Below are 16,626 nucleotides of genomic sequence, written 5' to 3' on the forward strand. Positions count from 1 at the left end.
GCCCCGTGGACCCTGAGGGCGTGGCGTGTGTTCAACCAACCAGAGTGGACCTGTGCCGTCACTGTGACATCACTGTGACATCATCATGTTCCCCTCCGTGACCCGTATCCTCCCCTCTAGGGTGTCATCGCCACTCCTCCTGGCCGCCATGATGACGCTGGCGGCCGCCGGCCCCGTCTCGGGATCGGACGCGGAGACGTGTTTCTCCCGACAGCATCAGAACGCCATAGTGAATGTCCGCCAGGCGCTGGTCCGACCGACCACCGTCATGGACTCCAGAGTCACCCAATCAGAGAGAGACTGTGTTCTGGCCTGCTGCTCAGAGGACGTCAAGCCAGGTAGGGGAGAAGCAACACACAATAACACACAATAACACACAATAACACACAATAACACACACACACAATAACACACAATAACACACAATAACACACAATAACACAGAATAACACGCACAATAACACACACAATAACACACAATAACACACAATAACACACACACACAATAACACACACACACAATAACACACAATAACACACAATAACACACAATAACACACAATAACACACAATAACACACAATAACACACACACACAATAACACACACACACACAATAACACACAATAACACACAATAACACACAATAACACACACACACAATAACACACAATAACACACACAATAACACACAATAACACACACACACAATAACACACACACAATAACACACAATAACACACACAATAACACACAATAACACACAATAACACACACAATAACACACACACACAATAACACACAATAACACACAATAACACACACAATAACACACAATAACACACAATAACACACAATAACACACAATAACACACAATAACACAATAACACACAATAACACACAATAACACACAATAACACACACAATAACACACAATAACACACAATAACACACAATAACACACACAATAACACACACACACAATAACACACAATAACACACACAATAACACACAATAACACACAATAACACACACAATAACACACACACACAATAACACACAATAACACACAATAACACACACAATAACACACAATAACACACACAATAACACACACACAATAACACACAATAACACACAATAACACACAATAACACACACAATAACACACACACACAATAACACACAATAACACACACAATAACACACAATAACACACAATAACACACACACACAATAACACACAATAACACACACAATAACACACAATAACACACACACACACAATAACACACAATAACACACACAATAACACACAATAACACACAATAACACACACACACAATAACACACACACACAATAACACACAAACACACAATAACACACAATAACACACACACAATAACACACAATAACACACACACACAATAACACACAATAACACACACAATAACACAAACACACAATACCACACAATAACACACACACACAATAACACACACAATAACACACACACACAATAACACACAATAACACACACAATAACACACACACACACACACAATAACACACAATAACACACACAATAACACAAACACACAATAACACACAATAACACACACAATAACACACACACACAATAACACACAATAGCACACACAATAACACACACACACACACAATAACACACAATAACACACACAATAACACACACACACAACACACACACAATAACACACACAATAACACAGAATAACACACAATAAAACACACACACAATAACACACACACAATAACACACACATAACACACAGTAACACACACAATAACACACACACACACAATAACACAGAATAACACACAATAACACACACACAATAACACACACACAATAACACACACAATAACACACACAATAACACACAATAACACACACAACACACAATAACACACACACAATAACACACACACACACAGTAACACACACAATAACACACACACACACAATAACACACAGTAACACACAATAACACACAGTAACACACAATAACACACAATAACACACAGTAACACACAATAACACACACAATAACACACACAATAACACACACAATAACACACAGTAACACACAATAACACACAATAACACACACAATAACACGCAGTAACACACAATAACACACAATAACACACAATAACACACACAATAACACACAATAACACACAATAACACACAATAACACACAATAACACACAATACCACACAATAACACACAGTAACACACAATACCACACAATACCACACAGTAACACACAATAACACACAGTAACACACAGTAACACACAGTAACACACAGTAACACACAATAACACACAATAACACACACACACACACACACAATAACACACAATAACACAAAATAACACACCATAACACGCAATAACACACAATAACACACAGTAACACACAATAACACACAGTAACACACAATACCACACAATAACACACAATAACACACAGTAACACACAATAACACACAATAACACACAATAACACACAATAACACACAATAACACACTCGTGTCTTTGGCTATACGGATTAATTGATGCTATTCTTTGATGCTATTTACGACATACTGTTCTATAAAATCCTTTCTCTGTAATTAATACACCTGATTGAGCTAATCATGTCAATGTAATTAACTAGAACGTCGGGCACCACAAAATAATATTTATAAAGCTGTTATCTTCCGAATAAACTCTTAAAGACCTAGTAATATTTTACATCAATAGCAGTCAGTTAATCTTCATCTTACTTCAGTCTCATCTGAAAGTTGCTGAATTCACCGGATTTATCTGCAAGAACCCTGGCTAACAATTTAGTCTAACCAATACAAAATTGGGTTTATTATTGTTTACTAAATACCTAACTAATTACACATGCCACATAATTAATCTGCCTTTGTTCTGAGCCAATCTCAAGAAAACGTCCCTAGCGGGCCGAACAGATATGACAGCTGGTTACACAAAGGAAAAGGGGCTGGGTTGAGTGAAAGAGTGGGAAGACTGAGGAACAAAGGAAAGAAGCTGTGCTATCGCAAATACAGTATCTTATGCATTCTAAATTACCGCCCATTTGGAAAAGGAAAATGCAATAAATATTTACTCTGAGCTGTTCTTCAGTTGGTTGGTAGTAGATGGAAGACCGTGTTGCCAAACCGAGTCCTCTGTCCTTTGAAGAATGTCTCTGGTGGTCCCTTGGATAAGTTGTAGTAACGTCATTTGTAGTAGATGGGATACTCTGTCTGTTCCTTCCTAACCTGCGTTTGCAGCTGCGTTCGCTAACTCAACGGCTAGGAGGTATCACTTCTGTCGTGAATAAGAGTTCAAAGTTCATACCATTCGCAACCACAGCTCATGCTGATGTTGGATTCGTTCTGTAGTTATTATCTGAACCATTCGTCCCTAGGAACGTCATCCTACCTCATCGGAACAGGAAGTTCTATTGTCGTCAAGGGCTTATATAGGAAGGGAGAGGAGGGCGTGTTTGTTTGAAATGTTGCGCGATTTTTAACAGAATGTTCGAAAAGGGGTTAAGTACCACTGCATATGTTCAACTGGTCGGATTACCAGAATATAGTTCATTTCCCCATCACGAATAAGTTTATATTCAAACATTTAAATTGAACAACAATTCCATGTGAATCCGATAACTCTGATGTGTAGACTTTCCACTGTAGAGTTTATGTCATCTTATCATCGATGAGAATGTCTCAGATGACAACCGAGCTGACATCATATTCATTAAGTACCACCGCATATGTTCAATTGTTCGGATTACCAGAATATAGTTCATTTCCTCCCACCTTCTGATGTTCCCTGAATCTCTATGTTAACCAAGGGGTTTGCAAATGTAACATCAGTAGGGTAGAGAGGAAACAGGGGGGAAGAGGTATTTATGACTGTCATAAACCTACCGCCTAGGCCAACGTCATGACAACACACACACACACAATAACACGCAATAACAATACACAATAATAATAACACACACAACACGCAATAACACACACACACAATAACACACAATAAACACACACAACACACACACACACAATAACACACACAATAACACAATCACAAATACCCAGCACGCAATAACACACACAACAACACACACACACAACACGCAATAACACACAATCACACACGCAATAACACACAATAAACACACACACAATAACACTCATTACACGCAATACACACACACGCAATAACACATGATAATGCACACACACAAAATGACCACGGTAACACGCAATAACACACACACACACAATAACACACAGTAACACACAGTAACAAACAATAACATACAACAACACACACGCAGTAACACACACAATAACACGCAATAACACACAATCACACACAACACACAACAACATACAATAAAACAAACACACAATAACACACAATAACAACACACAATAACACACTCACACCCAGTAACAATAACACGGTGGAACAGAAGGATTGTTAGTCGTGATACTGGTATTGGTAGAGAGAGACAACACGGTGGAACAGAAAGATTGTTAGTCGTGATACTTGGTATTGGTAGAGGAGAGAACACGGTGGAACAGAAGGATTGTTAGTCGTGATACTTGGTATTGGTAGAGGAGAGACAACACGGTGGAACAGAAGGATTGTTGATGGGGATACTTGGTATTGGTAGAGAGACAACACGGTGGAGCAGAAGGATTGTTAGTCGTGATACTTGGTATTGGTAGAGGAGAGACAACACGGTGGAACAGAAAGATTGTTAGTCGTGGATAGTTTCTGGTATTGGTAGAGGAGTAGACAACACGGTGGAACAGAAGGATTTTAAGTCGTGATACTTGGTATTGACAGAGGAGAGACAACACGGGGGTGGAACAGGAGGATTGTTAGTCGTGATACTTGGTATTGGTGGAGGAGACAACACGATGGAACAAGAAGGGATTGTTAGTCGTGATACTTGGTATTGGTAGAGGAGGAGACAACACGGTGGAGCTTTTTCAAACAGAAGGATTTTCAAGGATAATCGTGATACTTGGTATTGGTAGCCTCTTTGGGAAAGTGTGGGTGTACACATAGCGACCGGCCTCAATAAACATCCGTTGAAATTGCAGAGCGAGATATTCAAAATACAACATTTGTAGAATTAAACATTCATGATAATGGCGTTATACATCGGTTAAAGCTAAACTTCTTGTTAATCCGCTTTGTCAGATTTCAAAAGGCTTTTACGTGGTAGCTTACACCATGCGATTATCTGAGGACAGTGGCCCGCATACAAAAGCATTTCTTTTAATCAACCAAGCAGAGGCATCACGAAAGTCAGAATTAGCCATAAAATAAATCATTCTTACCTTTGAAGATCTTCTCTGTTTGCAATCCTAAGGGTCCCAGCTACACAAACAAATGGTAGTTTTGTTCGATAAAATTGAACAAAAAGTTAGCTTCTTAGCTGCGCTCATTCAATAATCCACGGTTTCCCTCGTACAAAATGCTTTACAAAATGAATCTTTAATGTTACCAATAAGCTTTGTCCAAACAAGTCAAACAACTTTTATAATCAATCCTCAGCTAGCCTAATATGTAAATAAGGGATCAAATTTAAGATGGAGAATAGTATGTTTCATTACCGGAGATGAATAGCCAAGTGTGCGCTCTAATCCACGCGCCTCATAACACTACAGCCAAAATGGGAGCCACTTAGAAACTACAAATTATAGCTCATTTAAATAAATAAAAAACACCCTAAAACTTGTTCTAAAGACTGTTGACATCTAGTGGAAGCCCTAGGAACTTTAATCTGGGAGGTATTCCTTTTATATCCCCATAGACAGCCATTATAATGAGAGGTGAGGTGAGCCCCCAAAACAATTCCCGGATGGATTCTCCTCGGGTTTACGCCAGCTATATCTGTTCTGTTATACTCACAGACATTATTTTAACCGTTTTTGGAAACTTTAGAGTGTTTCCTATCCAATACTACAAATTATATGCATAATATCTTAGCTTCTGGGCCTGAGTAACAGGCAGTTTACATTGGGCACCTCCTTCATCCAAACTTCTGAATACTGCCCCCTATCCATAAGGAAGGATTGTTGGTGTGATACTTGGTATTACTCTCCGTGTCTGATTGCTCTCTCCCTCAGGGATAAAGTGTACCCTGGCTGTGTTCAACCCTCACAAGCCCTCTGAGCCTCCCAACAACCACAACTGTCATCTATTCCACTGCCAGAGCGAGCAGGACTGTCCCCTCCTGAATGCTGAGCAGGGCATCAACACATACGACATCTTCAAAAGGTGAATGCATCTTCCTTCAACTAAACGTCTGGGCCCTGGTCCACAGCTCTATGTAGAGAATAGGGGAATAGGGGTCCACAGCTCTATGTAGAGAATAGGGGTCCACAGCTCTATGTAGAGAATAGGGGTCCACAGCTCTATGTAGAGAAAGGGGTAGCTCTATGTAGAGGTCCACAGCTCTATGTAGAGAAATAGGGGTCCACAGCTCTATGTAGAGAATAGGGGTCCACAGCTCTATGTAGAGAATAGGGGTCCACAGCTCTATGTAGAGAATAGGGGTCCACAGCTATGTAGAGAATAGGGGTCCACAGCTCTATGTAGAGAATAGGGGCTCTATGTAAGAATAGGGGTCCACAGCTCTATGTAGAGAATAGGGTCCACAGCTCTATGTAGAGAATAGGGGCTCTATGAGAATAGGGTCCACAGCTCTATGTAGAGAATAGGGGTCCACAGCTCTATGTAGAGAATAGGGGTCCACAGCTCTATGTAGAGAATAGGGGTCCCACAGCTCTATGTATGTAGAGAATAGGGGTCCACAGCTCTATGTAGAGAATAGGGGTCCACAGCTCTATGTAGAGAATAGGGCCCACAGCTCTGTGTAGAGAATAGGGGCCCACAGCTCTGTAATAATAATAGGGGCCCACAGCTCTGTGTAGAGAATAGGGTCCCACAGCTCTATGTAGAGAATAGGGTCCCACAGCTCTATGTATAGGGGTCCACAGCTCTATGTAGAGAATAGGGGTCCACAGCTCTATGTAGAGAATAGGGGTCCACAGCTCTATGTAGAGAATAGGGGTCCACAGCTCTATGTAGAATAGGGGTCCACAGCTCTAGATAATAGGGCCCACAGCTCTATGAGAATAGGGTCCACAGCTCTATAGAGAATAGGGGTCCACAGCTCTATGTAGAGAATAGGGTCCACAGCTCTATGTAGAGAATAGGGCCCACAGCTCTATGTAGAGAATAGGGGTCCACAGCTCTGTAGAGAATAGGGTCCACAGCTCTATGTAGAGAATAGGGGTCCACAGCTCTGTGTAGAGAATAGGGTCCACAGCTCCACAGCTCTATGTAGAGAATAGGGGTCCACAGCTCTGTGTAGAGAATAGGGTCCACAGCTCTATGTAGAGAATAGGGGTCCACAGCTCTGTGTAGAGAATAGGGGTCCACAGCTCTATGTAGAGAATAGGGTCCACAGCTCTATGTAGAGAATAGGGGCCCACAGCTCTATGTAGAGAATAGGGTCCACAGCTCTATGCAGAGAATAGGGGCCCACAGCTCTATAGGGGACCCCAGTGCAGAGAATAGGGGTCCACAGCTCTATGTAGAGAATAGGGGTCCACAGCTCTATGTAGAGAATAGGGGTCTATGGAGAATAGGGTCCAGCTCTATGTAGAGAATAGGGTCCCACAGCTCTATGTAGAGAATAGGGGTCCACAGCTCTATGTAGAGAATAGGGGCCCACAGCTCTATGTAGAGAATAGGGGTCCATGTCAGACATACTAGTTGTTTGTGTGCTCTTGTCTTGTTTTGTGTTTCACAGAGTCTTTCATCTCTGCGTGAGTTATGTTCTGATGTCATGTTTTCCCATAGGTTTGATTCATCCCACCACGGGGATACCTCATCCACCTTCCACAATCCAACCAACTACTACTACAACTCCAGCACCTACCATCAGACCACAACCCACTACTACTACTAAACGACCACCACTAAACCTACCACCACAACCACACCACAACCTACCACCACACCACAACCCACTACTACCACCACCACAACCACACCACAACCTACTAATACCACCACTACACCTACCACCACAACACAACCCACTACTACCACCTAAATCCACACCACAACCCACTACTACCACCACTACAACCACACCACAACCTACTACTACCACCACTACCTACCACCACAACCACACCACAACCCACTACTACTACTACTACCACCACTACAACCACACCACAACCTACTACTACCACCACTACAACCACACCACAACCTACTACTACCACCACTACACCTACCACCCACCACAACCCACTACTACCACCACTACAACCACACCACAACCCACTACTACCACCACTACAACCACACCACAACCTACTACTACCACCACAACCACACCCCAACCCACTACTACTACAACAACCACTACACCTACACCTACCACCACAACCACACCCCAACCCACTACTACTACAACAACCACTACACCTACACCTACCACCACAACCACACCTCCCCAACCCACTACTACTACAACAACCACTACACCCACACCCCTACCACCACAACAAAACAACCTCTTTAATGATAGTAACAACGGCTGTTATAACACGACCGACTCAACCACTATGACAACAACACAACAAGCAACATCCTGGCCACGACCAACTCCAACCACGACTACAACAACACAACAAGCAACATCCTGGCCACGACCAACTCCAACCACGACTACAACAACACAACAAGCAACATCCTGGTCACTAACAGAGGCCCACGCTACTCCTACAACAATATCTACAATCACCACTATGAAACAGAAAGCTCAATAAACCTCCCAAAAACCTAACAAATCGTCTAAAACCCAAACACATCCTGCCACTACTACAACAACAACTTTACCTGTCTCAACTACACCCCGCAGAGACCCAGACCCCATCAGAACTACTGAAAAACTCCAGCCAGCCACTGAGCCAGCTACCTCCACCACCACTTCTACTGGTGCTACTGCCACCACTAAGAGCCCAGCAGCCATTGAGCCCTGATCCCAAAGGACGACACCAGAAAACAAGCTAGTGCTGATGCCCAAGGGGTCCAGGCAACCCAGCCTCCCCAGGGACAGAGGGTCAGGGCAGGGGAAGGAGGTGGCAGGGCAGGGGCTCTGAAGAGCTCCCTGGTGGCTGTGGTGGTGGTAGGCCTGGCCATCCTGACTCTGGCCCTGGCTGTGGTTGGACGTAAGGCCATGGAGTCATTCGACCGGCGACACTACACCAGGCTGGAGCTCAACGACCTACACTATGAGGTGTGACACACACACACACACTACACCAGGCTGGAGCTCAACGACCTACACTATGAGGTGTGACACACACACACACACTACACCAGGCTGGAGCTTAACGACCTACACTACGAGGTGTGACACACACACACACACACTACACCAGGCTGGAGCTCAACGACCTACACTACGAGGTGTGACACACACACACACTACACCAGGCTGGAGCTTAACGACCTACACTACGGTGTGACACACACACACACACACTACACCAGGCTGGAGCTCAACGACCTACACTACGAGGTGTGACACACACACACACACTACACCAGGCTGGAGCTTAACGACCTACACTACGAGGTGTGACACACACACACACACTACACCAGGCTGGAGCTTAACGACCTACACTACGAGTGTGACACACACACACACTACACCAGGCTGGAGCTTAATGACCTACACTACGAGGTGACACACACACACACACACACACACTACACACACCAGGCTGGAGCTCAACGACCTGCACTACGAGGTGTGACACACACACACACACACACTACACCAGGCTGGAGCTCAACGACCTACACTACGAGGTGTGACACACACACACACACACACACACTACACACCAGGCTGGAGCTTAACACCACACTACGGTGTGACACACACACACACGCACACACACACACACACACACACACACACACACACACACACACACACACACACACACACACACACACACACACACACACACACACACACGTCCTGGTTCACAAAGAGGATAATAAACAAGACACACGGGGAATGAAAGGTCCACCATGCAAAAATAATATGTTTCTCTTCAGTTTGCTCTGTTTTAATTCAATCGTTTCTTTAACCACATATTTATTAGATAAGAAACGTGTTCAGTTTAATTTTAAGAGCATATCAATGTACTGTCATTCATTTACAACACAATAACAATAGTGTCATTGAACAGACCCCTCTTCTAGTATTCTACAACAGTAGAGAGATATCAGAGGGCTCTAGAACAGTAGAGAGATATCAGAGGGCTCTAGAACAGTAGAGGCATCAGATGGCTCTAGAACAGTAGAGAGATATCAGAGGGCTCTAGAACAGTATGGATATCAGAGGGCTCTAGAACAGTAGAGAGATATCAGAGGGCTCTAGAACAGTAGAGAGATATCAGAGGGCTCTAGAACAGTAGAGAGATATCAGAGGGCTCTAGAACAGTAGAGAGACATCAGATGGCTCTAGGAACAGTATAGATATCAGAGAGGCTCTAGAACAGTAGAGAGATATCAGAGGGCTCTAGAACAGTAGAGAGAGATATCAGAGGGCTCTAGAACAGTAGAGAGACATCAGATGGCTCTAGGAACAGTATAGATATCAGAGGGCTCTAGAACAGTAGAGAGATATCAGAGGGCTCTAGAACAGTAGAGAGATATCAGGAGAAACTCTAGAATAGCAGAGAGACATCAGAGGGCTCTAGAACAGTAGAGAGACATCAGAGGGCTCTAGAACAATCAGCGAGATATCAGAAGGCTCTAGAACAGTAGAGAGACATCAGAGGGCTCTAGAACAATAGAGAGATATCAGGGCTCTAGAACAGTAGAGAGATATCAGAGGGCTCTAGAACAGTATAGATATCAGAGGGCTCTAGAACAGTAGAAGAGACATCAGAGGGCTCTAGAACAGTAGAGAGACATCAGAGGGCTCTAGAACAGAAGAGAGACATCAGAGGGCTCAGAACAGTAGCGAGATATCAGAAGGCTCTAGAACAGTAGCGAGATATCAGAAGGCTCTAGAACAGTAGAGAGATATCAGAAGGCTCTAGAACAGTAGAGGAGATATCAGAGGGCTCTAGAACAGTAGAGATATCAGAGGGCTCTAGAACAGTAGAGAGGTATCAAAGGGCTAGGGAATAAAGAACCTTAAGCAAGCAATATCTCTATTCCAACAACTCCAGGAACCCTCTGAATTTAAAGGTTATAGTGTAATTTGGATGAACTATCCCTTTAAGCAAACAGCAAACACAAAGTGATAGCCTCCCCTATGTACAAGAGAGTCATTGAGGCTGGTAAAGGAGGACTCATAATAATGGCTGGAATGGAATAGATGGAACGGAGTCAAACACTGGGAAGAAACCAAGTCTAGATGTGTTTGATGCCTGTCTATTCATTCCAGCCATTACTATGAGTCCCCTCCTCAGATTCAGGTGGAACCAGCCACCACTGATAAGTGTACTGACTGAGACCTTTTAAAGAGGAGCAACTGACTGAGACCTTTTAAAGAGGAGCAACTGACTGAGACCTTTAAAGAGGAACAACTGACTGAGACCTTTTAAAGAGAGCAACTGACTGAGACCTTTTTAAAGAGGAGCAACTGACTGAGACCTTTTAAAGAGGAGCAACTGACTGAGACCTTTTTAAGAGGACAATTGACTGAGACCTTTTAAAGAGGGACAACTGACTGAGACCTTTTAAAGAGGGACAACTGACTGAGACCTTTTAAAGAGGAGCAACTGACTGAGACCTTTTAAATAGCAACTGACTGAGACCTTTTAAAGAGGAGCAACTGACTGAGACCTTTTAAAGAGAAACAACTGACTGAGACCTTTTAAAGAGGAACAACTGACTGAGACCTTTTAAAGAGAAACAACTGACTGAGACCTTTTAAAGAGAAACAACTGACTGAGACCTTTTAAAGAGGAACAACTGACTGAGACCTTTTAAATAGAACAACTGGACTGAGACCTTTTAAAGAGGAACAACTGACTGAGACCTTTAAAGAGGAACAACTGACTGAGACCTTTTAAAGAGGAACAACTGACTGAGACCTTTTAAAGAGGAACAACTGACTGAGACCTTTTAAAGAGGCACAACTGACTGAGACCTTTTAAAGAGGAGCAACTGACTGAGACCTTTTAAAGAGGAACAACTGACTGAGACCTTTTAAAGAGGAGCAACTGCACAGTGTGTTAGGTACAATAAGACTTGCCTTTCTCTTCTGCATGTTTAACCATCTATAGCCATATGATGATGTCTGTGGACTGCTTGTTTCTAATCACCAACTCCAATCTAAATGTCCGACTGACTTTAAACATGTGTTTTTCACTGTGCTGTATACTGTGGGGTAATTCCTTTGCTTCTGGCAGAGTTCTGGACGAACAGAATGATAATGCAAATCTTGTACAATCTGATGCACTATGGTATCCTATGTTTTTGATATAACACACTTCTTTTTAAATGGTAGGATTGTTTTCATAGGTAGATGACACTTGGCACACTATTTTCATCGTCGATTTGTATTGTGTACTGTGTGAGTATCCACTTATACAGAAGGAATGTGTGAGATTACTGACTGACTGAGTGGAATGGAGAAATGCCCACTGGTAGGTTAGATGTAATACTACGATGTACCACAGGGTGGCGCAGCATTAATGTAATACCATGATGTACCACAAGGCGGCGCAGCATTAATGTAATACCATGATGTACCACAGGGTGGCGCAGCATTAATGTAATACCACGATGTACCACAGGGTGGGGCAGCATTAATGTAATACCATGATGTACCACAGGGTGGCGCATCATTAATGTAATACGATGTACCACAGGGTGGCGCAGCATTAATGTAATACCACGATGTACCACAGGGTGGCGCAGCATTAATGTAATACCATGATGTACCACAGGTGGCCCAGCATTAATGTAATACCACGATGTACCACAGGGTGGGGCAGCATTAATGTAATACCATGATGTACCACAGGGCGGCGCAGCATTAATGTAATACCACGATGTACCACAGGGTGGCGCAGCATTAATGTAATACCATGATGTACCACAGGGTGGGGCAGCATTAATGTAATACCATGATGTACCACAAGGCGGCGCAGCATTAATGTAATACCATGATGTACCACAGGGTGGCGCAGCATTAATGTAATACCATGATGTACCACAGGGTGGCGCAGCATTAATGTAATACCATGATGTACCACAGGGTGGCGCAGCTATCTTAGAAACCACTACTGACTTCTTATTGGCATGCAACGCAGTCTTTAAAACACGTCACACCACTCGGGACATGGAGGACAAATTTAATATAATTTTGCACAAAATGATAACCTTGTTTATTACTGGTATTGCTTAGATAATTTGTAAGGTGTGTAGTTTGGTCTTGTTTTGTGAAGTGTTGCTTTCCAATCACTTTGGGATTAGATGTTTTATTAACTGAATTCTTGTAAAAAAAATAAAAATGTGATTTTTGAATAAGGCTTCTGGTGTATTTTAATCTACTTTTATCTCACAGTGAAGTGGTTTGGAAATAAAGAAGCACATGAAGCTTTGCAGTCAAAATATAACAGTTAAGAACAAATTCTTATTTTCAATGACGGCCTAGGAACAGTGGGTTAACTGCCTGTTCAGGGGCAGAACGACAGATTTGTACCTTGTCAGCTCGGGGATTTGAACTTGCAACCTTTCGGTTACTAGTCCAACCACTAGGCTACCCTGCCGCCCCGTGTTTGGGGGTTTGTACTGGAGGAGAAGTCCGGTGCAGGAGAGCAGAGTGTAGTGAACAGGCGCACTTTTTTTATTCCGGTCCAACGAAAGCACAAAAGTACATAAATGTGCCCAAACACGGAACAATAGACAACGAGTCTGGCGCGTAACAATACCCACATAACATAAAAACAATTACACACAAAGACATGGAGGGAACAGAGGACTAAATGCATGCAGTGTGATTAGGAATGAAAACCAGGTTTAGGGAACAAGACAAAACAAATGGAAAGATGAAACGGAGCGGAGATGGCTAGAAAGCCGGGGACGCGAGCGAACGAGGAGAGGAGCCGACCGGAAGTCTTGACAGTTCTAGAACGATGCGAAGTTGCTGGATATTGGCGGATACAGGAACACGCTGTCGTACACATTTATCCGGAGCATCCCAAACATGCTCAATGCGGTGACTGGTGAGTTTGCAGGCCATGGAAGAACTGGGAGATTTTCAGCTTCCAGGTATTGTGTACAGATCCTTGTGACTTGGGGCCGTTCATTATCATGCTGAAACACTGAGGTGATGGAGGATGAATGGCACAACAAAGGGCCTCAGGATCTTGTGACATCAGCAAACAGCTCGCCCACACAATGACATAAGTCTGCCATCTGCCTGGTACAGTCGAAGCCGGGATTAATCAGTGAAGAGCACGCTTCTTCAGTCAAGACCCTGGTGAGGATGACAAGCACGCAGATGAGCTTCCCTGAGACGGTTTCTGACAGTTTGTGCAGAAATTCTTTGTTTGTGCAAACCTACAGGTTCATCAGCTGTCCGGGTGGCTGGTCTCAGGTGGTCCTTCTGTAGCTCAGTTGGTAGAGCATGGCGCTTGTAACGCCAGGGTAGTGGGTTCGATCCCCGGGACCACCCATACGTAGAATGTATGCACACATGACTGTAAGTCGCTTTGGATAAAAGCGTCTGCTAAATGGCATATATTATTATTATTATTATTATTATTATTATTATTATTATTATTATTATTATTATTATCTCGCAGGTGAAGAAGCCAGATGTAGAGGTCCCGGGCTGGCACATTCTCTAAAATGACAGTGGAGGCAGCTTATGGCAAAGAAATGAACATCCGATTCTCTTGCAACATCTCTGGTGGACATTCCTGCAGTCAACATGCCATTTGCACGCTCCCTTCAAAACTTGAGACATCTGTGGCCATTGTGTTGTGTGACAAAACTGCACATTTTAGAGTGGCTTTTTATTTCCCCCAGGACAAGGTGCGCCTGTGTAATGATCACGCTGTTTAATCAGCTTCTTGATATGCCTCACCTGTCAGGTGGATGGATTATCTTGGCAAAGGAGAAATGCTCACTAACAGTGATGTATAATTTGTACCCCAAAAATTGAGAGAAGAAAGCATTTTAATTCTCTATGGAAACATTTCTGGGGATCTTTTATTTCAGCTTCTGAAACATGGGACCAACATTTACATGTTGTGTTTTCTATTTTGGCTCAGTATATAATGCATGATAATACCATTCCTCCTCTCTTCTCCTTCCTCTGTTCCGAGGAGTGAAAGGAGATCCGGCCAGCAGCCGAGGCAGGGTCATAGGGGTATGTTATTCTAAACCGAAGCACCCAGTGCTCCGGCAGAAAATAGTCCCTTCGGAATGTGTATCTTTCACACTCAAACAATTGTTGTATTAGACCAGGTTTAATGTCTTCGACCGGGAACAAGTGTCTTGACCTATCGGTTGCGTGATTTTATCAGCCACCGTAGCGATTTTGAACGTGTTGAGATCCGCTGGACGAGAGAGGCTGCATGTCATCAAGTCCCAACAATAGGCAGCAGAGAAAGAGACGGAGGGTGAAGGAGAGAGAGAAGGTACAGACAGACAGGAGGGGAGGGTTGGCATGTTCTGCTCCCGGGGCGGAAGGAGACGTTGCACTCAGGCAGGAGAATGAATCGCAGCGCCACCGAGCCTGGAACCTCCGACGTAGTAGAATGGAACTGAGAAGAACCACAGTTACATTGTAGCCAGAAACAAACCCCCTCCTGACGTAGTAGAATGGAACTTAGAATAATCACAGTTACATTGTAGCCAGAAACAGAACCCCCCGAATATTGTTCCAATATAACAGTTCCGTCTGAGGAATAGAAACACAGCGATGCGGAACAGGCGCTGAACAGGAGCGGCCGGGGTGAGAACAAGGCAGAAAGATGGGCGCCGTGCTACGGACTGTGTTGTTGTGTAGTTTTCTTTGCTAATAAGAGGTGAGTTTTGATATTTTTTTGCTTTTTTAATTTATTTTTTCCTTCCGTGGAAAGTTTGTGTGGTGTTGGGGTTGTGTGGTTTCCAGAGGTGGGGATCATAGTGTCCAGATTTGGGGCTCTTTCTTTACAATGGCCTCGTTTGCTCATTAGTGGGGCCCAGTGAAGGGGATGTGATTTACTCATCATCAAGGAGTAACTAGCTAACGTTAGCAGGATGGCTAACTACAACACAGTGTTTTCCCCACAGCTACCTGTATCTCCTGTAACTAGCTAACTACACCACAGTGTTTTCCCCACAGCTACCTGTATCTCCTGTAACTAGCTAACTACACCAGTGTTTTCCCCACAGCTACCTGTATCTCCTGTAACTAGCTAACTACAACACAGTGTTTTCCCCACAGCTACCAGTATCTCCTGTAACTAGCTAACTACAATACAGTGTTTC

The 16,626-nt window shown here is 43.4% G+C and overlaps 1 protein-coding gene across 1 annotated transcript; it reads left to right on the forward strand.

The window, feature by feature from the left end:
• The first annotated feature begins 6 nt into the window (after positions 1–6).
• Positions 7–6,362, forward strand: LOC124027935 (MANSC domain-containing protein 1-like). The gene is made up of 2 exons (XM_046340144.1): positions 7–338; positions 6,207–6,362. The coding sequence occupies exons 1-2, from the start codon at positions 86–88 to the stop codon at positions 6,359–6,361; spliced, it is 408 nt and encodes a 135-aa protein (XP_046196100.1). The 5' UTR covers positions 7–85; the 3' UTR covers position 6,362.
• The last annotated feature ends 10,264 nt before the right edge of the window (positions 6,363–16,626 follow it).

The sequence above is a fragment of the Oncorhynchus gorbuscha genome, unplaced genomic scaffold (genome assembly GCF_021184085.1).
Source record: "Oncorhynchus gorbuscha isolate QuinsamMale2020 ecotype Even-year unplaced genomic scaffold, OgorEven_v1.0 Un_scaffold_3581, whole genome shotgun sequence".
Classification (NCBI taxonomy): domain Eukaryota; kingdom Metazoa; phylum Chordata; class Actinopteri; order Salmoniformes; family Salmonidae; genus Oncorhynchus; species Oncorhynchus gorbuscha.

Excerpts from the sequence above, each read along its gene's own strand:
- LOC124027935 (XM_046340144.1), top strand. The coding sequence starts at position 86 with ATGTTCCCCTCCGTGACCCGTATCCTCCCCTCTAGGGTGTCATCGCCA. Across the intron at positions 339-6,206 it reads CTCAGAGGACGTCAAGCCAG|GGATAAAGTGTACCCTGGCT; the intron begins GTAGGGGAGAAG and ends TCTCTCCCTCAG.